The 26,992-nt window shown below is 37.8% G+C and overlaps 1 protein-coding gene across 3 annotated transcripts in view; it reads right to left on the bottom strand.

Moving 5' to 3' along the window:
- Window positions 1–1,541: 1,541 nt before the first annotated feature.
- Window positions 1,542–26,992, bottom strand: part of CD2 (CD2 molecule) — a 40,437-nt gene continuing 14,986 nt past the window's right edge. Inside the window, exons 4-6 of one of the 3 annotated variants that reach the window (XM_074263185.1) lie at window positions 20,422–20,532; window positions 15,051–15,244; window positions 4,201–4,352 (exon numbers count right to left, since the gene is read on the bottom strand). In XM_074263185.1, coding sequence (XP_074119286.1) covers window positions 4,320–4,352; window positions 15,051–15,244; window positions 20,422–20,532 — 338 coding nt within the window. In that variant the 3' untranslated portion in view covers window positions 4,201–4,319. Of the gene's footprint in view, window positions 4,353–15,050; window positions 15,245–20,421; window positions 20,533–26,992 lie in introns of all 3 variants that reach the window. The other 2 variants (XM_074263186.1, XM_074263183.1) reach the window with 2 other exon arrangements.

Raw genomic sequence — 26,992 nt, 5'->3', positions numbered from 1 at the left:
AGTATGTGTTAGGAATCCCATTTTTGTTGTGAAACAGGGCTTAATAGGATCCAAATTATGGCTGGCTTAATGCTAAAACTTGTCATAAAAAGTTCTTATATATGGCTTATCTGCCCAAGGCTAGGACTAGTTCTGGAACAATAAGAAGACTGCAACTATCACCTTCATTCTGGATGTGAGGGATAAATAGAATTTATGTAGCCAAAGTTCAGATTAGCTTTATTGGTAGTCATGTGATACCAATAACTCAAACTGATTTTCAGTTCATTAATATTCTTAGATATTTTTCATAAACAATTGAATAACTTTGCCTCTTTCATCCTGTACATGAAACTGATTTTTCGAACTCAAGTGTTGAGTTTCACATTTACAAATATTAAATTGCCACTAAATTAATGGACAGTGGATAGAGGGCCCAGGTCTGGAACCAAAAAGAGGAGTCTTCCTGAGGTCAAATCTGTTGTTGTGTGACTCTGGGTTAGTCACTTGAGCTTATTTGGCTCCGTTATCTCAGTTGTAACATGGGCTGGAGAAGGAAATGACAAATTACTCCAGTATCTTTGTCAAGAAAACCCCAAATGAGATCATAAAGAGTTAGATATGACTGGAAAAGTGACTGAACAATAACTAACTGATCAACATTAAAACTGAAAGATTTGAATGGAAATTTAAAAGGTGGAGAGTCAGGAAGGAAATTATAGAAACTAAGCCTTCTCTTTTTGTTCTTCCATGACTTTGCAGTCAGACTGACAAGTCTCAACAAATTATGAAAAATTTTCAAAATGTGGCTGACTTCATTTGAATTGTGCTACATTGCCAGAGCAGTGCTGGATATTTTAGATTCTTTTTTTCTTTCAGAACTACACAATCAATATGGTAAAAACTCAGAGTCTGGCCATTTGTTCTCTTTTTCTTTTTTGCTAAGGAAATTCGGGTTAAGTGACTTGCCCAGGGTCACACAGCTAGAACGTTTTAAGATTTGAATTCAGGTCCTCTTAACTTCAGGGCTGGTTCTCTATCCATTGCACCACCTAGCTGCCCCTGACCATTTGTTTTCAATTGGCATTGTCACCTCTGGACTATAAGATGGGATAAGTGGGTCTATAATAGCCACCCACATTTACTAAGTACTTATTTTGGACTGAGTGCTGTACTGTTTTAAGCAGTGGAGGCAGAAGAGATAGTAACTTTAGATCAACATGAATCTTATTTCCAAAGATCTTTTTAGGCTGTTGAGGTGGATGAGGTTTGAAGAGAATTAAAAATGCTTGGGTGTGGTTGACTCTTTGCAAAGCAAGCTCCAATGGGGCAGTGACTTGCAGTATTTACCGTGATGCTGTGACTTCCAAACTGACAGATATGATGTATTAAAGTTTTTATTTCATATGTACATTTGTTCGTTTTAAATCCTTAACAATAAACATTTAGATTTATTGGGCTGGGCAATGTGGGCAAAGACAAATACAGATGGTAGTCTCATCCCTTGAGAAGTTAGAGTTTAGTTTGAAAGATCAGAAAGGTAAATAATATGAAGTAATGAATCAATTAATCAACAAGCATTTATTAAGCAATGACTATGTACCAGGCACTAAAGGTATGTAGATAACCAGGTGTTCTGAGAAAGAGAGAGATTTCTGCATACTGATGGATTACAGAAGACTTCTTGAAGAAGGTGGGGTTTGATCTGGGTCTCAAAGGAGGGGGAGGATTCTTCCTTTGCAGGAAAGAGAGAGGATCTAGGGTCCTCTTGTATCCAGCTGAGCAGATGATTAGCTTAATATTATTATGTTGTTGGTTCTTGTCTTTGCATTCCAAATGAATAAATGTGGGGTTTTAACTTTTTTCATGAGTGACTCTAGATGTTCAAATTGGAGACTCGTATCAAGTGGGCAAAGCACTCAACACATATCAGGGCTCTTACAGGAAGTTTTAAGTGCACAGAGAGCTTGTGGTTTAGACCTCAGTGTTTCCTGGCAAGGCTGAACAAGTCTGAGAAACCCAGGGAGAGATGGGACCACAAACATCACACTGCTGTTTCAAAGAACTGACTTTATTGCCTCCACTTTAGAACTTTAACTGACGATTTTTGCTCTTTCCTGTTTCTTCTCTCCTCCCTGATCCAGGATACCTGAAGATCATCAAGTCCCATATGGGAGTGAGCAAAGGCATGTAGAGAGCCCAAGCTCTCTGCAGGCCTGGCTGGGGGTGGGGGAGAGGAAGGCAGGGAGGGAGGCTTTTGACAATGACCCATTAAGACTATTTGATGGAACCAAATTCGTTCACATCTCTGCTGCCATCTAATTAGCTTTTGCTGCTGAATTCTAGTCCAGAGTGGACTTGAGTTAGTTCACAAAAACAGTGTTACAATGAAAACATTACTGCATTTAGAACCAGCAGACCTAGGTTTGACCTACACTCTGTGGGGCTCTAGATAAATCCTACTGTCTCAGGCTTGGTTTCTTCACCTGCAAAATGAGGCAATTGGACCAGGTGACCTTTAAAATCCCTTGTAGTACCAAAATCCTTTCAGTTCTGCTGCTTTCTACTAGTACAACTTTGGGCAAGTGATTTAATTTCTTTGGACCTGTTTTCTCATCAGTAAAATGAGGGGGTTGGAGTAGACATCCTCCAAATTCCCTTCCACTTTTTTGTCTGTGTTCCTGTAAAAAACTATGATTTCCCATTTTGTAGAATATTTGTTCAAGGCCACTAACTGTGGGCAACTCTTTACAGCACAGGGGAACCTAATTTAAACTCCAAGTGATGTTGCTCCCAGCATGCTGTGGTTTATCTATGTAGCCAAGATGTAGCCCCATCCCGCTATAGTTTCATGTCACAGGACGGGTGTGTGTGTGTGTGTGTGTGTGTGTGTGTGTGTGTGTGTGTGTGTGTGGTGGAGAGGGGGAATATTATAGACCTACTGATTAGACTAGGACGACCAGTTTTCTTCTCCTGTCACACAGACCTGGTCTGTCTTGATTTAATTCTAACATCTTAATGCTGGGCTCTGTCTGACAAAGAGCAGATTGAGAATGTCACAACAATGATTTCGTTCTCACAAAACAGTAGATAAACACAAACTCTTCAATAGGAGGCTTTTCTCATTTAGTTACATGTATTCACAACATCTGCATGGTGTATTAAAGCCTTTTTTTTTTTAAAGCAATATCCATTATTCTCTACTTTCCTTCAAGGCTTAGTTTCTGTCTTATCTCTTAGGAGAAATATTTTTTTGATACCCTTAGTTCAAGGGTGTGTAACTTGGGGTCTATGAACATTTTTGAAATGCTAATAACCATTTCAATATCACTGGTTCCTTTTGCATTTCTATTTGTTTTATCTCATTCATTTAAAAACATCATTCTGAGAAGGTCCATAGGTTTCTCCAAACTACCAAAAGAATCCATAACACAGAACCCCTGCCTTACTTGGTTTTTTCTCCCTTTTCATTTCTCCTCAAATGATCGTGTATTTACTTGTCTACGTGTTGTATTAACCCAAAAGAATCTAAGTTCCTAAAGGACAAAGAGCATTTTGTACTTTATTTTTTGTCACACTAGTGCTTAGCAAAGTATCTTACTTGTTGGATTGAACAAGAAAACATCAAGGAATTCTGTTGTCAAGGGCAAGAATTACTGCTTGGTTATCCTGGAGTCCTTTCTACGTCCACATCAATGATGTCAGGATCCATCCTCTTAATGGTTGCAACATCAACTGCTTTTTCCTCTTTGACATCAAAGTAGTCCTGTCATAAGGCCACGTTACTCTGGGCCAGATCAACAAGTCTTCGATCACTTCAGTTTCCATCATTTCATATTTTTTTCTCTCTCTCTTTCAAAAGAGTAGATAAGTCCCCACCTGTAGTTCATGACCAGGGATACTTAGAGAAAGGAGTAGCCCAATAGTAGACAACTCTCATAGGAATTTGCACCATGAATAGGGTAACTTTTACAGTATTGTTGTTTATTTGGAAGGATCTTTTTTCTGTTCAGAGGTGAGGCAAAGAGAAATTTCCCTCAGGAGAAATAATTATTATTTTTCCCTTTCCTGATGAGAAGGCTTTTGTTGATTCCGAGGTCTGGGCAAGGGAGGGCCAGTTTGCTGCTGGACTTTTGGAGATCTTTTCTGCTGTGGCTGAGGACGATGACCAGGTACTGCGGGGCTATGCCCAGGTACCTGGAGACGGTGACCAGGGCCCTGGGGATGGTAACTAGGAGCCTGGGAACGGTGGCCACCTGATTGTTGAGGATGGCGACCACCATGCGGTTGTGGATGGTGACCTGGATTCTGAGGAATCTTTTGTCCTCTCCCTTCCACTTTTACTCTGGAGATGTTAATCTCAACATTTTGATCTGTAATAGCAAAAAAAAAATCACGTTTTTAAAGAAATAGAACAAATGTGGAATAAATGTGATATAATATAAAGCCCCGAGGGATGCAAGTAGGAGAACTATACTGGAGAATTGTTCTGATGCTGTTTCCAGGGACTATGCTATTAGACTTCCCAGAGTTGGGGTTCTTAGCCTAGAATTATTCTGATGACTGTATTTAAATGTAATTGTTTTTCTAATTCTATGTATTTTATTTTATGCATTCAAAAATGTCATTCTGATGAGCAGGATGCTTTCAGAAAAATATGGAAAGATTTATGAACTGAAACAAAATAAAATGAACAGAACTAGAACATTGTAAGCAGTAATAGCAATACTTTTTGATGGTCTACAATGAATAACTTAGCTATTCTCAGCAATACAATGATTCAAGACAATTCTGTAGGAACTTATGATGAAAAGTGCTATCCGTCTCCAGAGAAAGAACTGGTAGAACCCGAATGCAGATCAAAGATATTTTTTCTTTACTTTTTTTTTATTATTCTTGGAAATTTTTTTTGGTCTGTGTTTTCTTTCATAGAATGACTTACATGGAAATGTGTTTTGCATAATTATTCATGAATAACCTATGACAAATTACCTTTCTTTGTAAGGGGAAGGAGAAGAGAATTTGGAATTCAGAATTTAAGGGAAAGAAAAGAATGTTAAAATAATTGTTTTTACATGTTATTGGGGAAAATTAGATATTAATGAAATTTAAAAAAATAAAAACAGAAATATTATTATGAAAAGGGGTTTTTGGTTTTATGAGAATACCAAAGGGATCTGTGATACACACACAAAAAGAATCCCTCATCTAGAATAAAATAAGATTTTAAGATCTGAGAGCTGCAGAAAGCGTTAGAGATAATCAAGTTTAATTTTTTTTCATTATATATATTTCATTTCAATATATATTTTTTTTTATTTATTTTTTCATAAGGAAGCCAAGGGACAGATTGACCTTTTAACAAACTCCATTCTATAACAGTGTTCCAGGCTGGAGTATGTTTGTTCAGGGTATTTTTGATTGGCTATAAGATTTTTGTTTGTTTGTGGGGTTTTTGCATGCCATTAGGGTAAAATGGATTGTCCAGGATCACACAGTCAATTAAGTGTCAAATGTCAGAGGCAGGATTTGAATTTAGGTCCTCCTGATTTTAGGACCAGTGCTCTATCTACTGTGCTACCTTGCTATGCCAGTCCATAAGATTTTTCTCTTCACTCAGTCCTCAGAAGGTCACAAATTATTTAAGTTCTGAGGTCCTTTCCCTTCTCTTCCTTGGAGTAAGAAGACTCCTAAGCTTCCAGTATGACTTTATTCTTGAAATTTCAAGAATAACAAGTAAAATCCATGACAGAAATCTGGTGACTGTCACAGGAAACTACTACTGTCACCATCTTGTCCTCTGTGCCTACAGAGATTGAAGATTAGGGTTTTTCATATCCATGGCTGTACCAGATAGTGGTGCCCCCCCAAATCTGTCTCCTCAGCTTTCATGAATTTGATTATCTTCTCTATAAAGTTTCCCAAATCTTTATATCTAACCTTCTTTTCTGGGATCCATTCAATTAACCAGTTGTACAACAGAGCTGGATGTCCCATAGCCATCTCAAACTCGACATATACAAATCAGAATTCATTCATCTTCTCCCATCGAAATCCTCCTCTCTTCCAAACGTCCCTTTTATCTTCAAAGGCATTGTCATCCTCCCAGTCACCCAGGCCCAGAACCACAATCATCCTCCTGGATTCCCCATTCACACTCACCCAGGCCCAGAACCACAATCATCCTCCTGGATTCCCCATTCACACTCACCCCATGTATCATATCTGTTGCCAAGTCTTGTCATTTCTACATGCACTACATGCCTCCTACGTGTCCCTGTCTCAACTCACACAGCAAACATTGTGATGAGGGTCCCCGTCACCTCCCAGAGTCTTCCTGCCATCCGCCACTCAGCCATTAAAGTGATCTTTCTAAAGTACAGGTCTGGCATGTTACCATCCCACCAATACAATAATTAGCCCCAGTAGTTCTCTTCAATATTTTCAAGGTCATAGATCTTCTTGGCTTTTGATAACTAGGTGGTACAGCTGAAGAACACTGGTCCTGGAGTAGGATCTTAGTTTAAATCTACTACAGACATTTACTGTGTGACCCTAGACAAATCACTTAATCCTGTTTGCCTCAGTTTCCCCATCTGTAAAATGAGCTGGAGAAGGAAATGGCAAATCGCCTCAGTATCTCTGACAAAAAAACCAACAAAACCCCAAATGGAGTCACAAAGAGTCAGACGTGACTGAAAAAATGACTGAACAACAAAATGGTGATGTAGCTTTCTCCTGACATTAAATCTAAGTCAGCTTTACTGAAATTTCCACCCATTGTATCTGGTTCTTCCCTCCTAGGAGATTTGAATGATAGCTCCTCAGATCTTTGAACACAATAATAATATTTCATTTCAGAAAGTTAGGAACCTCCAGCTGCTTCAACCAATCTTCAGGTGGGGGGGATTTGAGACGTGCGCTTCTCGGTAAGCCCTCTAGCTTATCAACGTCCTTCCTAAATTGCACACCGATAATTAGGCACAATATTATAGGTGTGGTCAAGGTATTAGGGAGCTCTTACCACCTTGTTCCTAGAAACTGTGACACTACCTATATAGCCCCAGATTGCATTTTTTTTTGTTGCCACATCACAGTCCTGACTCATATTGAAGCTGCAGTCCATAAAACCCCCTGATATTTTTTCAGATAAAGTGCTGTCTAATCATTCCTCCCCCATATTATACATGCAAAAACCGATTTTTTCTAAAGAAGTATAAGCTTAGCAGTTACTCTGACTGAATTTCATATTCAGTCCAATGCTGTAGCCAATTAAGGTTTTTATGGATGCTGGACCCATTATTCAGCATGTTAACAGCTCTTCCCGGTTTTGTGTCATCTGAAAAATCTGACAATCTTGCCATAATCATTAACACAATTGTAATCGGCATGAGGTCAAGGGCAGAGCCCTTTGGCACTCACATGGAGACTTGTTGCCAAATTGTTAGCAGCTGCTCTTTGTTTGGTCTTTCTGAGAATTAGAATCCATTGGATTGCGTTATTACCTAGTCCTCATCTTTCCCACAAAATAGCACAAGATTCTTTATCAAACCCTTTATTAAAATCTAGGTGAACTATGGGCAACAAGGTGGCAACAGCCAGAATTAGGAAAACTAATTTTTGTGAGTTCAAATCCAGCTCCAGACACTTACTATCTGTGTGACCCTCAGCAAGTGACTAGTTTGCCTTAAGTTTCCTCATCTGTAAAATGAACCGGAGAAGGAAATGGCAAACCATTTCAGTATCTTTGCCAAGAAACCGCAAAGGGGGTTACAACTAAAAAATGACTGAATGACAATAAAGGTAAAATATATTAGGGAATCTCTTGGAACACCAATTAAAAACTGTCAAAAAAAGAAACTTTTTTTTTTTTTTTTTTTTTTTTTTGGTCAGGCACTATCTGTTCTTGTTGAAGTCTTTTTTGTTTTATTTTATTTTATTTATTTTTTCTTGATGAAGTCTTGATAGCATTTTATAATCATCCTTCTGATACCAGTCTTGCCTTTATTCTACCATATTGGCTTCACCTCCCCTCTGATACCAATATTAAAAGGGCTTCCTTTTATATTTAAAAAATTTGGGGGGTAGGCAATTAGGGTTAAATGATTTGCCCAGGATCATATAACTAGTAAATGTCAAAGGCCAGATTTAAACTCAGTTCCTCCTGACTCCAGGGCTAGTGCTCTATCCACTGGACCATCTAGCTGCCCTCTTTTATTATACTTTGAAAGTAAATGTCATCATTTTTACCTTGTACAAATTACCTCAATTCCCTCATTCTCTTCTTAGAATTTTTATTTTCTATTCCATTATCCATTTCTTTAATTTTCTCTGAATCCAATAGAATTTTAGAGGCAGTGTAACAAAAGTGCTGAACTTGAGAGTCAGAGTCAAAGTCCTGACTCTTGACACTAATTTTAGCTGGGTGACCTTGGTTTCTTAATTTGCAAAATGAGAATAATAATGCTTATGATCCCTATCTAACAGTTTTTGTTAGAAAGGGTTTTGTTAATCCCAGAGCAAGATAGAGCAAGATAGAGTTATCCTTTACTCCCTTTATCCATCTCAAGAAATGAAGCTAATACAATTAAGTTTATATTATCTAGAGACTGAATATTATTTTGTATGTTGCTTTTTGCTCCCTTTTCCCTGTTTCTACTCCCTACATTTATCACAATAAGTAAAATGTGTAAAAATACTCTGCCCACAGCTAGCCAGTTCTGGGTAAAAATTAACCACAAGATTTAGTTTGCCCAAAGACAATGTGCTCTAAACCACATATCAAATACAAGTTTTGCTCTGGTAGCCATTGGGAAGTTTCTTTAGAGGTTGGATCTTGTCTGAGAAAACCTAAGAAATCCAGCTACATAGCTGGGTGGCTCAATGATTAGAACATTAAACCTGGAACACCTGAATTCAAATGTGACTTCAGAAGCTTACTAGCTACACATTCCCAGACAAATCACACAATCTCTGTCTCAATTTCCTCATCTGTAAATGAAGGTAACAACAGCAGTTATTTCCCACAGTTGTGAGGACAAAATGAGATAATAGTTATAAAGTGTGTTACAAAACTTAGACTATATATAAATGCTAAATATTATTAAAGTAGATCTTTCTTTGTTTTTTTTTTTAATTTGTTCATTCATTCATTATTCATTTAATGAAAGGCAAGTGGGGTTAAGTGACCTGTCCAGGATCACACAGTTAGAAAGTATTAGGTATCTATGAGTCAGATCATCTGACTTCAGGGACTGCTCTATTTACTGTCCATCTAGCTGCCTCAGGTCTCCTTTCTTTGGATCTAACCAGGTGATGCAGTGGATGGATCTGGAGTCAGGAAGATTCACCTTCATTACTTCAAATCCAGCCTCAGACATTTACTAGATGTGAGGTCCTGGGCAAGAGATTTTTTTCTCACTTGTAAAATGAGATGGGGAAGAAAATGGTGCAAATTACATCAGTATTTTTGTCAAGAAAACTCCAAATGGAGTCATAAAGAGTCCAAAATGGCCAAACTGGGTCTAACTGAATCAGGCTTAAAATTCCAAAGACATTTATAGGATTATGAACTATGGAAGGTAAGAGGTGGAAAGGCTCTGGGAGGGCTCTAGCTCTTCTACATCTCCCACAAAGGTCATTTATCCTTTCTTTGAAGATACCACATTTTCTGAAGCAGCCTATACCACTTTAATTTCTAATTAACAGGAAGTTTTATCTTACCTTAATATGAAAGCCACATTTCTACAACCACCACCCATTGCTGATCCTAGTACTGATTTCTAGGACTAAAAAAATCCAAACATCTAGTCCCTTCTCCATATGCTAGCAGTTCATATACCTGAAGACAAGCACTGTTCCTCTATCTAGCTCTTTTCTAGACACCCCTCAGTTCTCTTACTTGTTCCTTTTATGCTATAGACTCCACTCCACATCATCATTTTGGTTTCCTTCTTCCCGAATTGTCTTCTGATTGTCAATATCCCTCCTAAAATGTGGTGGTAATGACAGTAGTGATAATAGATAATTTTTATATTGTGCTTACTATGTGTCAAACACTGTGCTAAGTGCTTTATAAATATCCTCATTTAATCCTCATAACAATCCTGGGAGGTAGGTACAATTATTATTCCCATTTAACAGATGAGGAAAACTGAGGTAAGAAGTTATCTGACTTGCCCAAAGTTACACAGTTTGTGTTTGACTTTTGCATTTGATTTTTGCATTTGAATTTGGGTCTTCTAGACTCTAGACCTGGTGCTCTATCCACTGTGTCACCAACTGCCTTTCAAATCTAATTTAATCACAATATACCAAAGACTAAGATAGAATGTCCTATGAGCGATATGCCATATGACCAAGATAAAATATGGAGGAACTCTCACTTCCTTCATTCGAAACACCATGCCTCTCAATACAACCCTAACAGGGGAGATAAAACTTTACGTGTGTGTGTGTGTGTGTGTGTGTGTGTGTGTGTGTGTATGCTCTGTTAGAGATCATAGAAAATAACAGCTGCAATATAAAAAGAATGGAAAGAAAAATTCCCATTAGGAGGAATTTTTAAAAACCAAGAAAGAAGCTAAAAATAAAATTCAAAACCTTAGCTGCCCACACACAAATGCCCAACATATTAGTAATAAGCAGAGTAAACTAGAAAACCTAACATAAGGAGACATATTTAACCTCATCAGTGTCACTGAGACTTGATAGAATGAGACTCATGATTGACATAAGGGTCTGAAAAGACATACTTTATCCAAAAAAATGATGATGATGATTCTCAGTCATTTTTAATATGTGTCCAACAACACTCTGTGACCCCATTTGGGATTTTCTTGGTAAAGATACTGGAGTATCTTTTTATAACTCATTTTACAGATGAGTAACTGAGACGGATGGAGTCATACAACTAGTCAGTTTTGAGACCAGACTTGAATTCAGGAACATGAGTCTTCTTGATTCTAAGGCCAATGCTCTCTCTATTGTGCCCTCTAGCTGCCCTGTCAACTTAAAAAAAAAGGAATAGATAAAATGGGAAGTGAATAGCATTATATATTAAGAAGGTATATTTGTGTGAAGATATCAAGGGATCAGGTTGGGGAGGCCTGGTGGGAAATTTGGTTGCAAGTCAAGAAAGGGACAACCTGAAGAGACATCCTGAGATGGCAGTAACCCCTCCAGTATGATGAAAGTTCCTTTAGTAACAAGCTGTCTTACTTGGTATTTATTTGTATTTTCATAGCACATAATAAATGCCTAAGAAATGTTTGTCACTCTCTCTGCAATTCACCTCCCAAGATGTCAACTATTAGACTTAGGGCTCAAAGTAAAAGTAGGTAAACTTTAATAGCTCAAAACCCCACCAGTGTGCTTCCCATTAGCAGTCAATTAATAGACACAATTAGTTCCTAGCAAAGACATTTACTAATGTGATGCAGTAAGAACACTAATTAATTACAAAAAAAGCCTTTTATAAATCTGGGACATTTCTCCCTTACATACACACAAGGCCTGTGGGAAAAGTTGGGGGACACTTAGAATATATTGGTAATAAAACATGTAGGAAACAATTGTGGTATTGCAGAGCCTGATAGAGTTTCTTCTTAGGGTTTTCATACACCTCTACCTTAGTGCAGTATTTTTGGTAAATGGGCTCCATAACCAGGCACCTAAAGTCTTTCCCTTCTACTGTATTCCAGAACTCATTATTTATTGCCAAGCAAAGCTCTCTAAATCCACAGCCCTTCTCTACTGCTAAAGGTCCTACTCTTGGAAGTTGTTTCCTCCTTCAAGTTATTAACTCTATTTCTGGAGTGTATATTCTGCATTTTGAAGCAGTGTCTCCTACTAATTGAGTAGCTGCTCGATGAATGCCATATAACATCCAAGTTATGTGGCTAATGAAGGGATGGTGGGGAATTATCTCTCCCCCTATCCACCCATGATGGTCTCCCCTATATGTAGCTTCTGGTATGCAAAACTTCTGAATTAATCCAGTGTTTATTTATCTAAAGTCCTATAAAGCCAAATCCAAGGATTACTCCCTTTAATTCCATTATAGAAAGGTGTTTATATTTCATAAAGGTATCACTAGATGCTAACAGCTTCTTAGCATATTAACACCTTATTACTTCTGTTATACTTGCCTTCTGAGACTATATTAATTATGACTATTAACTATAATTATCTATCTTCCTTCCATTATTTGTCCATTGATTATATCATGGACTGATCATTGAGTTATCAGGAAATCTTCTACTGATCCTTAAAGGAAGGATGATCTCTTTTCAAGTTAGCTTTGAAGCTGTATCATTGGTCTTTGGAGTCAAGTCAATAAATCGTTAATAAGTACTTACTGGGTGTCAATCAAGGCAGTTAGGTGGGACAGGGGTCATGAAGCTCAAACACTGAAATAACTGAGCTACAAGAGGTGCTTTCTACAAAGAACTCACAGTCTAATAAGGGAAGGGTAACACTTTAAAAAGAGCTAAATAGTGGAGAAGGAAAAGGTGACACATGAGGACATGGCAGAGAAAGAAGTATGGAGAGGCAGCTAGCAATGGAGCCCAGAGAGAAATGGAGGAGTGAACATGGCTGACCTAGTCATCTTTCTTAAAACAAATTCTGGGAGGAACAAACAGACCACTCAGAAGAAGGCACTCAAGTTTAGAATCTTGTTCCAAGGCAAGAAACGGCTTCTTCCTCAGAGTACCCATTGTGCAAGAAAAGTCTCATTCCTCATTTAGCTAGTCTATTCTGCTACCTCCTAATCTCCTGGCATGTTTCAGATCTTCCTTCTGTCTCCAGATTCCTTTTCTTTTTGAGTTTTTCATATCTTATTTGGAATTAGTGGGACTGGATTAGAATCCTGGCCTTGCTAGTATCTACCTTTATCATCTTGGTCAAGTCCTTTAACCTCAGGTCCTTAAGCCATGAAATGGGACTGGATTTAGATTAACCTGCTCAATTGCCCTTCCAGCTCCTGGTTCTATGTCTGGGTGATCCCTATAGCCCTGAGAGTGGAGAGACTCTTCTCCAGTCTTTTTGCTTTCTGTATGTCTCTGTCTGTCTATCTCTGCGTTTTTCTCTTTCTGGGTTTCTCTCTCTCTCTCTCTTTTTCTGGGTTTCTCTCTCTCTTTTTCTCTCTGTCCCTTTGTCTGTCTCTCTCTGTCTCTCTGTCTCCATATCTCTGTCTCTTTCTCCGTCTCTCTCCATCTCCATCTCTGTCTCTATCTTTTTCTCTCTGTGTGTGTTTCTCTGTCTATGTTTCTCTCTCTGTCTTTGTCTCTGTTTCTCTTTATTCCTCTCTGTCTCTGTCTGTATATGTGTTTCTATCTCTTTCTGTGTCTGTGTCTCTTAGTGTTTTATTAATGTTCTTTTTTATGTCACTATCACTTCACAATGATTTCCTTACCCTACTTAAAGTCGTCTTTCTAGCAGAGAAGTACAGTTAAGCAAAACAAATGCACAAATTGGACACATCTGACAACGGATGCCTCATTGCACAGCTAGAGCCCACCATCTCTTTCCTGATAGGGAGGATCACTTCACATCAGTCTCCTGGAGTCATGATTGGCCAATGCATTGATCAGAGCCCTGCTTTCTCTCAATGTTGTTTTTTCCTCCTTGCATCATTTTAGTTATGCTATGATTTTTCATTCTGGCTTCTTTCTCCTTTTCTTACAAAAGAGAGGCAACTGACTCTTGGTGCTTTGTTGTTATTCAGTCATCTCAGTCATGTCGGACTCTTCATTACCCCTTTGAGGTTTTTTTGGCAAGAAATAAGAGTGGTTTGCCATTTCCTTCTTCAGATCACTTTATAGATGATGAAACCGAGGCAAGGAGGATTAAGTGTCTTCTCAGGGTCATACAGCTAATGTCCAAAGTCAGATGTGAAGTCAGGAAGATGCATCCTCCTGAGTCCAGAGTTCTAGCCATTGAATCACCTAGAGGCCCTACTTTGTGCATATATAGCAGTTCTTCAACAATAGCAGGAAGATAAATATCACTCTCTTTTTAGACTATTGCAAAATTTCCCTTGTCACTTCAGTCATGTCCAACTCTTCGTGACCCCATTTGAGGTTTTCTTAGTAAAGATACTACAGTGGTTTGTCATTTCCTTCTCCAGCTCATTTTACAAATGAAGAAACTGAGGCAACGAGGGATTAAGTGTCTTGCTCAGGGTCATATAGCTAATGCCCCATGTCAGATGTGAACTGGGGAAGATGCATCCTCCTGACTCCGGAGTTCTATCCATTGAATTAACTTTGCGCATATATAGCAGTTCTTCAACAATAGCAGGAAAATAAATATAATTCTTTTTACTCTACTACAGAATTTCCCTTGCCTAATAATAATAATTAGAATTTATGTAGTACTTTAAGATTTAAGATTTATATTAATGAACATTACAAATTTCATTTTATCTGTTATTGAGTCACTTCAGTCATGTCCAACTCTTCGTGACCTCAGTTGGAGTTTTCTTACCAAAGATACTAGAGTGGTTTGTCATTTCCTTCTCCAGCTCATTTTACAGATGAAGAAACTCAGGCAAACAGGATTAAATGACTTGTCCGGGGTCACACAGCTAGGAAGTGTCTGAGACTGGATTTGAAGTCATAAAGATGAGTCTATTCACTGCACCATCTATCTACCTGTAAATGTTATTATTATACTCATTTTATAGATGAGGAAACTGAGGCAAGCAAGTGTAAAGTGACTTAGCTCAAGGTTACACAGCTCTGAAGTTGGATTCAAATTTAGTTCTTCCCAATCCCCAGCCCCATGCTTTGTCCACTCGCACCATCTTGTGTGCTTTCTATTCTTTCTGGAAGTAAAATTGTTAGTTGTCAGCTGTCTGTGTTCTTGTTCACAGTCTCGTGGCAGATTGCTGTGATGAACTAAGTGCCTTTTACTGATAGCTTATGCAACTACCTGAATGCAAATGAGAATTCCCTTACAAATTCTTGCCGTTGGATTAATATCACGAGCTGATCGTTGAGTTATAAGGATATCCTATGTGATACCAAATGAGCAAAAACCCTGCCCACGAATCATGAGGAACTGACCCCGGCTGGTGCGTGTGTGAAGGGGCTTCTCACTGAATCCCGTGACCGCCACTTCATTCCTCTTCTGACCTTTTCTATCATCTCCCAATGACTGGAGAACATCTTTCTGCTCCTCTGTTGCTCACCATCTGTTCTCTCCTGGAGAAGCAAGTCACACTTGGAAGAGGACCGGTAGTGGATTCTGAACCAAAACCCTAAGGGAGAATCAGTTAAACATTGATTTATTTTTTTTCCCTTGGATCAGTTGGTTCAGAAAAGTTTTCACTCCAGGCAGTGATGAAATGCTATCACCTGGCCACTGTGGGGATATTTGAATGAATAATGCATTACCCAGTCACATCTTCTCTCACACCTCAGTATTCCTGTTCTCACATCCTTCCTCGAGCTCTACATGCATATATAAACAATATAGAAGCCTTTAAAGTCTTCCTCCAAGGAAGCTAAGATGGGGTGGCAGAGAGAGTCTCTTATGTGAAGCCATGGAGATCCAGATTTGAATTCTTTCTCAGATACTTGTTATCTATGTGACCCTAGTCTTATGAATCAGGATGCTATGATGCAGAGCAACCAGAAGTACTCCCTTCCTTCCCCCCATCTCACATCCTTTAATCCCAGATACTGAGGAGCATCCTGGGAGTTTTCAAATAGTTGCTCCATCCCTTCCTCACTGTAGGATTGTTGAGAGCAGGACAAGTGGAACAAGTCCGGGACAATCTTGAGTTAACTTGCCACCATTCAGAGTAAACTAAAACACAGCTGCTGTCCCATTGGGCATGGAGTATAGAAGGATTACTGAAATGCTTGATTTCAATTAGAAGTTAGTAAAAATAAAAGGTGTAGTTTTTTCCTTTCCAAATTTGCAGATCCCCTGAAATCTATTGAGGGATCCCTTTGGTGGGGAGACAGTCTGTGGACGCCGAAATAGCAAACTGCCTTAAAGAAAGGCGATTTTATGAAAGAGACCATTTCAGGAATATGGGGAACAGTGGCAAAGGTCTGGAAGTAACAAAGGGAATATTAGTTGGGGGAACATCAAGCTCCATGGCTTTCTGCCTAGCCTGGCACTGAAATCTCCCACCTCCTATCTTTCCAAAATTATCTCTCACTCACTCCTCTCTTATTCCTTGTACTCTGAGCACCAGAAAAAAATTGGATAATTTACCACTCCCTGAACACAATCTCAAGCTTTTTCACCTTCTTGACTCATAATGTTCCTTGCATTTCCTTCTCTCTTTAAATCTTCATTTTTCCGTGTCTCAGATCAAATGCTATTTCTTCAATGGAAGTTTCTTTGAACTCTTCCCCTGCCCCAGTCAAAGCTGAAAAAAAATCTTTCTATGATCTGAGCTCAGAACAAACTAGCATATTTTATGTTCTTGTATTTCAGTTTTATCGTAGTCATTTGTATACATTTAGGGATGAGCTATTTTGATTAGTGACTGAGTACAAGCTTCCATAGCTCATGATATCTAGCCAGGTCCAGACCAGACCATGATTCACACATCCCATTCTGGCCGTCCTCTTGCCATTTGTCCTGCTGAACCCTTCCCTGCTCCCATGAGCAGCTAGACAGTACAGGATAGAGAGGGCCTGGAATCAAATCCATCCTTAGATACTTAGTAGTTGTCTTATCCTGGGTAAATGGTGTAAGTCTATTTGCTCAGTTTCCTCATATGTAAAAGAAGCAGGAAGAAGAAATGACAGCCTACTCTGGTATCTTTACCAAGAAAACCCCCAATGGACACATGAAGAATTGGTCAACAACAATCCTTCCGTTTCTTTTTTACTTCTAGCTCTGGCCAAAGAAATTAGCTCAATATTATCATCAATTCTAGTAAATGTGTGTCAATTGACTGTCCTATAAATCAACTCACCATCCATGTGATTCAGAATTAAAATTCCTGTTCCTTTACATATATGTGTGGATGTATGTATGTATGTAGTGTATGCATGCATTGTAAATATATGTATATATATGTAGTCTACTCCTCTTAGAATGGAATTTCCTTAAGTCTAGTGGCTCTTTCACTTTTTGTATTCACACCCCCAGCTTTTAGCAAAAGCATCTCACTCAGGAGACATTGGTGCAGGACCATCCAACATGGCGTGCTCTCATCAGAGAAGATGCTGTGCTCTATGAGCAAAGCTGAATTGAAGTAGTTCAAAAGAATCATGAGACACTCAAAGTTGGAGAATCCAATCCAGACGTTCATATGGACTCTTTGTATCCAATCTCTCTAGAGCATTTCAAGTTTATATTAGTCTGATCAGCCATAGCTGGACACGCTGTGTCTAACACTAGAGTCTACACTGTGGATTCTAACATACTTATGTCATTTTGGTCTTCTTCAAGAATGAAGGACACAACAATTAATTTGTCATCTTCATCATATATTAGTCTCCATGGCTCAAAAGAAAAAAAAAGGGCCGTCAAGGTGTTTGCCTTCTTCTGGAGGCATCCAAACGTACCCAGATAAATAAATGCAAGATAATTTGAGCAATGACAGACAAAGCAATGACAATTGGGGGTCCAGGGCAAGTTTCTCATCAGAGATGTCATTAAGAGCTGAGGTTTGAAAATAGAGATGTGAGGAAGGGAGGGATGCCTTCCAGACATAGAAAGGGCAGATGGGATACTAAATCTGGGGAATAGCTAGTAAGAAATCATTTGGCTGGAAGGGGAGTATCACGAAATAAGTAAATCTAAACTATGAAGGGCTTTAAGTGATAAGACAGTGTTTGTATTTTGTAAGTCAAGCCCTGTTTTTGACAGATGTCTAGGTAGACAGCACAGTGCATAGAGTCCACAAAACCTGAATTTGATTTACTAGCTGGGAAAATCATTTAACTTTTCTTAGCCTTAATTTCCTCAGTTGTAAAATGGAAATAATCAGAGCATCCAACTTGTAGGGTTGTTGTGAGAATCAAATGAGGTAACATATTTAATGCACCTTGCAATTTAAAGTGTGCAAATCTGTCTTCAGACATTTACTAGCTATGTAACCCTGGCCAAGACATTTCGTCTCGGTATACCTCAGTTTTCTAATCTATAAAATGGGAATAAAAATAGCATTTACCTTCCAGGTTTGTTGTAAGGATCAAAATGACAAAATGTTGTTGCTGTTACTTGAGCTTCATGAGATTACTTTGGGTGGTGGGGAAGAAGGATTAGAGAGAGAAGATACTCCAGCTAGTGAGAATAATTAAGAACCTATTGTGATAATCCAAGTAATAGGTAATGGGGATCTGGATGAGCCTAGTTAGAAAAGGAGAGAGGCAAGGTATGGTGTAAAGGTAGAACCCACAAGATTTGAAAAGAGATTGTATACAGCAGGTGATAGGGTGACTAAGAGCACCATGATATCTGAATAGAAATAGAGAAACCTAGAAGATGTATAAGCTGAAGGAAGAAGTTAATGAATTCATCGGACATGTTGAATTGAAAATGCCTACAAGACATCCAAAGCAGTTAGGGCATAGTAGATAGAATGCTGAGTCTGGAATCAAGAGGATCTGAGTTCAAATTCAGCCTCAGGTATTACTAGCTTGTTTGCCTCAGTTTCTTCATCTGTAAAGTTATCTGAAAAAGGAAGTGACAAACCACTCCAATTTTTTTTTTTCTTTTTAGGAGACTCAGGCTTCCTGAAGGAAATGGCATTTGAACTGGGTTTAGAACATAGGTAAGATGATGATAGGAAGAGATGCAAAAAGGGAACATTTCAGAAAGAGATAAAGTACCCTAAGTAAAAACACAGAGGTGGAAAGGCCGAGGGCATGTTTGGGTCATGGCAGAAAACATGGTTTCATTGGATTGTAGTGTGCTTGAAGAAAAAGATTTGGGAAATAAGATTGGAAATGTTGACTGGGGTCAGCTCTGAAGGCCAGACTTTGCATAGTATTTTATAAATCAAGCCTTAAGTGTGTAGCAAAACTGAATCTCCCAAAAAGAAGCAATCATTACCTCATACAAGCTCATAGAGCTTACTTTTTTCTTATCTACTTATTTTCATCCTATATATCAGTAAGTGGCTCATTTTCCCCACCCTCATCTCACCCACCAGATCTTAAACTACTCAAGAACAAGACATTATATCTTACTTATTTTTGTATTTCCTTTAGTACCTAGCATGGTGAATTACTCATAAAAATTACTTTACAATTTCTTTTGAATGAATGAAAGAATTAATCAAAATTGTAGTTTATTGCAAAAGTCCAGCCACCAGACATTTTGACTGGTCTGAGACAGTGAGGAGACGGGGAAAGAGGCAGAGTTGGCCAGAACCTTTATGCCAAGGTGGAATTGAAACTGACCCACCTTTTGGAGGGTGTGAAAAAAATCCCTCTGATACTCTCAACTATCTTTAGAATCTATGACATTCAAAATGTAACCGTGATCAATACAATGACTAAACACAATTCAAGACTACTCATGGTGAAACATGCTACCTACTTCATGATAAAGAGCTGATGTTAATGCACGGGAGCGAAGAGGAAGGGAATAAGTATTGAAATGCCCACTATGTGCTACACACTCTGCTAAGTATTTTAGAAATATTATCTCAGTTAATTCTGCAGATTGAAACATATTTCCTTCCCCCTTCTTTTTTCTTCTTTCTTTCTTTTCTTCTTTCTTTCTTTTCTCTTCCTTCCTTCCTTCCTTCCCTCCCTCCCTCCCTCCCTCCCTGGTTCCCTCCCTTCCTCCCTTTCTCTTTCTCTCTCTCTCTCTCTTTCTTTCTTTTTTCTTCCTTCCTTCCTTCTTTCCTTTCTTTCTTTTTTCCTCCCTTACTTTCTTCCTTTCTTTATTTCTCTCTCTTTCTCTTCCTTCCTTCCTTCCTTCCTTCCTTCCTTCCTTTCTTTCTTTCTTTCTTTCTTTCTTTCTTTCTTTCTTTCTTTCTTTCTTTCTTTCTTATTTTGTTTTCTTTTTAGATATAATATGCAGGGATTTGTTTTATTTGGCTAAACATATTTGCAACAAGTTTTTTTTTAAATATTGTCAATGTCTGGAGGAGGGAGAAGTTGGAGAGGATATTTAGAGTTAAAATAAAATAAAATTCAGTTTAAAACGTAAAATGTTTTAAATTATTTTTAAAACTTCCTTCTATTTTTCTCTCTGCCTAAGGAGGAGAAATAAGTCATCTGCTATTCTGAGCCTCATTTGAGCTTAACTTTTTAAAATCTGCCCCATCATTACTTATAAATACTTGATTTTCACAGTTAAGTAAACTATACAATGTCCCATACAATCACAAGTTGCCAGCCCCACCAGTCAAAGTAGCCCAGCTCACCGATCTTTTCTTTATCATTCCTTTTCATCACAGGGAATCTGTTAGCCCAAGCAGGTGTTCAACAAGTGGATTGAACCAAAGCTTACCATTTTGGTTTTTCCTCCTCAGGAAATAGAAAATGAGCAGAACCACGAAGATTGACAGGATTATCCCACCTCCACAAATACCCAGGATATGATAAATGTTCAGAGTTTTCACTGTAAGGGGAAAAAAAAAGGATAGTTCACTGGAGATAGGGGTATAGGGACAAAGTCATCATTTAATTACTCAGGTTGAATGCATGTCACCTCTTTCTTAAGTAAATCATTGAGAAAAAGTTGTTTCAATTTTATTCTGGGATGGTTGGATCACATAAGAGTGAATTAATGTTTCAAAGTGTCTTGGCAGAGTCAACAAATGGAATACAACCCTAAGAATCTCTCTTGGGCATTGTTCTTGGTGACTAATAACATGTTCTTTATATTGCAAGCTGAAACTACTGGACAGTCAACAAATAGTGAGAGTATTTTCTAGGAGTTGTTTTCCAGCAGGGATGAGATGTGGCAACGAGCCATCCACTTTCTTGCCTCCACATGATCCATTTGTGAGATAGCCAGCTAGGATCAGGAGGAAAAAACATGACTATGTGAATCAGATCAAAGCTACTGGGAAGATGCAGAGATTGAACTCATAACTTTGACCTTAGCAAGATCATTTTACAACTACTACAACTATCAGTCTAATAATGTATCATGAAATCTGATCCAATAACGTATCAAAACATAAATAGCTTCTTCAGCTAAACGTTTTCATGAAAATCAATATGAGAAAGAAATTTGCTTATTTTTTTGCAGGAAACGTGATGGACTTCGGAGGGAAAGTTAAAGAAAAATAAGTTAGATTTCTTACAAGCTTTTCCTTATGAAGAGAAATCCCTTCCAAATAGGAATTCCAATGGCTTATTAATTGTGGCTTTGCCTTTTTAAGCTCTTGCCTTTTGTCAATAAGCTCTATTATGTCTTAGGTTATCCAATGGGAAAAAGAAAATAAAACTCATCCTAAGCCTTGGTGAAACTGGGCTAAAACATTAAGGATCTTTTGAGTAGAGATAAAATGAGAAACTACGGTCCCTCATTAACTGAACCCAACATTAACTGAAGGGAAATGGTTAGCATGCTGGACCCTCCAATACCTTTCTTTCATGCCTGGAGCAGTCTGTTTCATTTGGTGTCTGTGGCTCTGGTTTAAAGAATTCAGGGTGGGCTTAGTCCATGACTGCTGCACCCTCATTGGGGCTGATAGATCTATATTGATTCAAGTTCTTAGACTTTCCCAATCTGAACCTAGAGTCCAGGAGCAAAACTAAAAGCAATTTAAGTAGAAGGATGGAGAGCAGAGAGAGAGCACTGCTAACTGCTGTGTGTTGTCTGCTGATCATAGGATGAGAAACTTAAAAATAGAAGATACTTTAAGCATCTTTTAGTCCAAACCCCCAATTTTACAGGTGAAGAAACTAAGACTTGCAAAGAGCTTATTGAACCTCACACAGGTTATAAGTGATTGAAACTGAATCTGGGATTTGAACTAAAACTAGGTTATAACTAAATAACTTTTAAAAAGATATATAAATCTACTATTTTTTCCCACTGTACCAAGCCTCTGGTTTGGGATGATAACCAGGGACTTACTATGAGTTTAACTTACAGTACAGAGGGCAGGAGAAAAATTCAAATAAACCTACATACAATTAAATACTGAACCTTTAAGAAAAAATAAATGTTTTAAGAATCTATTGTCCCTACATAACCCTAGAGAAGTATTATGGCATAGGATAGAGAATAGGCCTTTGAGTGGAAAAGACCTGGGCATCCTGTTTTTTGCATGCAATGGCTGTGTGACTTTGGACAAATCACTATCTTTCAAGACTGAACTGATTTCACCTTCTATAAGCAAGATTCCTTGCTTTCCTCCAGATGCTAGGGGAAAATTTCCTCTGAGATTATTTTCATCTACTCCATATACGTAGGGTACATACCCAGTTATTTACATGGTATTTCAACATTAGAATCTACCCTCCTTGAGGTGAGAGGCTTTATTTTCCTTTGTGTAGAGATAGGATAATTGATTTACTTAGCCTCATTCCATTGAAAATAAGATGTTTAATCCATTAAGTATGCTTTAGACATTTAGACTTTAGACAAAATGTGGAGGAAGTCATTCAAATTGTAATGACATTACTCAAAAATGTTTGAATATGCCAAAGAAACTTAATGCTTGTTAGTGTATAAATTAACCAGCTAGAGAACTGGAATAATTCTAGAAAAATAAGTATGGCTTTCTGGAACACTCCTGAGGAAGAATCACCTTGGAGAAGGAAAGAAGGAAGGGAGGAAGGAAGGAAGGAAGGAAAGAAGAAAGGAAGGAAGGAAGGAAGGAAGGAAGGAAGGAAGGAAGGAAGGAAGGAAGGAAGGAAGGAAGGAAGGAAGGAAGGAAGGAAGGAAGGAAGGAAGGAAGGAAAGAAAGAAGGAAGGAAAAGCTTCAGATTTGGATTTTGCTACTTTACTTTCTACATCCTGTATGATCAGGACCTTGAGAGTTTTTAGGGTCTGGAAAATGTTGGACTTTTTTTCTATTGATGTTTTTGATGAATGCTCACATCAGCCAAAGACAAGTTAACCTAACTCCATTACGTAAGAGAAACTAACTGAATACTTCATGAATGAGAGAAAAGGACTTCAAAAACCAGTCACAGATACTTTCTAAGCTTGAGTCCATTTTCCCATGGATTCTGCATGTACCTGTGTGGTAATGGGTCACAGACATCTGGATGGGATATTTTACACCAACCATTATTATACAAACTGAGTAAATCTCCTTTTCTAAAAGCTATTTAACATGGCAAATTAGGAGAACACTGCACACACTAATTACATTGTGTAATGATCAAGTTAGACTTAGCTCTTCTCAGCAATGCAATGATCTAAGAGATTTCCAAAAGACTCAGGATGGAAAATGACATCCACATCCAGAGAAATAAATATAGAGACTAAATGTGGATTGAAGCATACTGTTTTCATTTTTAAAATTTTAGTTTTCCTTTTTCACAGGTTTTTCCTTTTGTTCTTATTCTTCTTTCATAATATGACTAATATGAAAATATGTTTAATATGATTGTACATGTATGACCTATATCAGATTGCTTGCCATTTGGCAGGGGGAAGGGAAGGAAGGAAGTAAAAAAAGAATTGGAGCTTAAAAACTTATAAAAGTGAATGTTGAAAATTATTTCAACATGTAATGGGAAAAAACAAAACACTTAAGAGGGGAAAATTTTTAAAAATAAACATAAAAAAGCTTTTAAAAAACCAAAAAACCCCCAGAGATACTACTAAAAAGCTATTAGAAATAATTCATAACTTTAACAAAGTTGCAGGATACAAAATAAATCCACATAAATCCTCAGCATGTTTATACATCACCAACAAAATCCAACAAGCAAGAGATACAAAGAGAAATTCCATTCAAAATAACTGTCGATAATATAAAATATTTGGGAATCAATATACCAAAGGAAAGTCAGGAATTATATGAGTAAAATTGCAGAACACTTGCCACAAAACTAAGGTCAGATTTAAATAATTGGAAAGACATTCAGTGCTCTTGGATAGGCCGAGTGAATATAATAAAAATGACAATACTCCCTAAACTAATATATTTTTTTAATGCTATAACAATCAGACTCCCAAGAAACTATTTTAATGGCCTAGAAAAAATAACAACAAAATTCATATGGAAGGACAAAAGGTCAAGAATTTCAAGGGAATTAATAAAAAAAAAAATCAAATGAAGGTGGCCTAGCTGTACCTTATCTAGAACTATATTATAAAGCAGCAGTCACCAAAACCATTTGGTATTGGCTAAGAAATAGACTAGTTGATCAGTGGAATAGGTTAAGTTTACAGGACAAAATAGTGAACAACTATAGCAATCTAGTGTTTGACAAACCCAAAGATCCCAACTTTTGGGATAAGAATTCATTATTTAACAAAAACTGCTGGGAAAACTGGAAATTAGTATGGCAGAAACTAGGCATGGACCCACACTTAACACCACATACCAAGATAAGATCAAAATGGGTCCATGATTTAGGCATAAAGAATGAGATCATAAATAAATTAGAGGAACATAGGATAGTTTACCTCTCAGACCTGTGAAGGAGGAAGGAATTTGTGACCAAAGGAGAACTAGAGATCATTATTGATCACAAAATAGAAAACTTTGATTACATCAAATTAAAAAGTTTCTGCACAAACAAAACTAATGCAAACAAGATTAGAAGGGAAGTAACAAATTGGGAAAACATTTTTACAGTTAAAGGTTCTGATAAAGGCCTCATCTCCAAAATATACAGAGAATTGACTTTAATTTATAAGAAATCAAGCCATTCTCCAATTGATAAATGGTCAAAGGATATGAACAGACAATTTTCAGATGATGAAATTAAAACTATTTCCGCTCATATGAAAGAGTGTTCCAAATCACTATTGATCAGAGAAATGCAAATTAAGACAACTCTGAGATATCATTACATACCTGTCAGATTGGCTAAGATGACAGAAAAAAAATAATGATGAATGTTGGAGGGGCTGTGGGAAAACTGGGACACTGATGCATTGTTGGTGGAGTTGTGAAAGAATCCAACCATTCTGGAGAGCAATCTGGAATTATGCCCCAAAAGTTATCAAACTGTGCATACCCTTTGACCCAGCAGTGCTACTACTGGGCTTATATCCCAAGGAAATACTAAAGAAGGGAAAGGGACCTGTATGCGCCAAAATGTTTGTGGCAGCCCTTTTCATAGTGGCTAGAAACTGGAAAATGAATGGATGTCCATCAATTGAAGAATGGTTGGGTAAATTATGGTATATGAAGGTTATGGAATATTATTGCTCTGTAAGAAATGACCAATAGGAGGAATACAGAGAGGCTTGGAGAGACATCAACTGATGCTGAGTGAAATGAGAAGAACTAGGAGATCATTATACACTTCAACAATGATACTGTATGAGGATGTATTCTGATGGAAGTGGATACCTTCAACATAGAGAAGATCTAATTCAGATCCAATTGATCAGTGATGGACAGAATCAGCTACACCCAGAGAAGGAACATTGGGGGTGTAAACTGTTTGCATTTTGTTTTTCGTTCCAGGTTATCTTTACCTTCTAAATCCAGTTCTTCCTGTGCAATAAGAAATTCGGTTCTGCACACATATATTGTATCTAGGATATACTATAACACATTTAACATGTATGGGACTGCCTGCCATCTAGGGGAGGGGGTGGAGGGAAGGAGGGGAAAATTTGGAATAGAAGTGAGTGCAAGGGATAATGTTGTAAAAAAATTACCCATGCATATGTACTGTCAAAAAAAGTTATAATTATAAAATTAAGAAAAAAAATTCTCTAACATAGAGATTTGTAGTTTCATGTGTAAGCCTCTTATTCTATTATAATATACTCACTACATATCCATAAATACATATATATATATATATATATATATGTGGAGAGAGAGAAGAAAGAAAGAAAGAAAGAAAAAAGGAAAGAAAGAAAAAAAGGTAAGAAAGAAAGAAAGAGAGAGAAAGAAAGAAAGAGAAAGAAAAAAGAAAGAAAGAAAAAAGGAAGAAAGAGAAAGAAAAAAAGGATGGAAGGATGGATGGAAGAAAGGAAGGAAGAGGAAGGAAGGAAGGAAGGAAGGAAGGAAGGAAGGAAGGAAGAAAGAAAGAAAGAAAGAAAGAAAGAAAGAAAGAAAGAAAGAAAGAAAGAAAGAAAGAAAGAAAGAAAGAAAGAAAGAAAGAAAGAAAGAAAGAAAGAAAGAAAGAAAGAAAGAAAGAAAGAAAGAAAGAAAGAAAGAAAGAAAGAAAGAAAGAAAAAAGGTAAGAAATAGAGAGAAAGAAAGAAAGAGAGAAACAGAAAGAAAAAAGGAAGAATGAGAAAGAAAAAAAGGATGGAAGGATGGATGGAAGAAAGGAAGGAAGAGGAAGGAAGGAAGGAAGGAAGGAAGGAAGGAAGGAAGGAAGGAAGGAAGGAAGGAAGGAAGGAAGGAAGGAAGGAAGGAAGGAAGGAAGGAAGGAAGGAAGGAAGGAAGGAAGGAAGGAAGGAAGGAAGGAAGGAAGGAAGGAAGGAAGGAAGGAAGGAAGGAAGGAAGGAAGGAAGGAAGGAAGGAAGGAAGGAAAGGAGAGGAGGGAGGGAAGGAGGAAGAAAGGGAAGGGAGGAATGAAGCAAGCAAGCTGGAGGTAGATAGAGATTCAGAGGATGTGGATCAGTGGAAAGGTTATTCAGGATGTGGATTCAATTCTGGCCTCTCATGCCCAGTACGTGGATAACTTTGACCTACTCACTAAACCCCCCTGTGACACACATTTTTTGTCTTGACTGCTTCTCATGGTGTCTGTATCCCCTCTAAACCTATGTGCTTAATTTGCATTCTGGTCCATGATTTTGCGCTTGCTGACTTGATACTATGTAAATGCTCTCTTATTTCATGTGCTAATACATTGCCTCTCCAATCAGAAACAGAGACAGTGTGATATAATTAAAACAACATGGAAATGCAAGTTGAAGGGCCTGCAGCCTAGCCCTGACTCTGTCATTCACCTAGTGCTGTGACCTTGGG

Source organism: Sminthopsis crassicaudata, chromosome 4, assembly GCF_048593235.1.
Source record: "Sminthopsis crassicaudata isolate SCR6 chromosome 4, ASM4859323v1, whole genome shotgun sequence".
In the NCBI taxonomy this organism is placed as follows: domain Eukaryota; kingdom Metazoa; phylum Chordata; class Mammalia; order Dasyuromorphia; family Dasyuridae; genus Sminthopsis; species Sminthopsis crassicaudata.
This window is presented reverse-complemented; position numbering and strand designations above follow the sequence as displayed.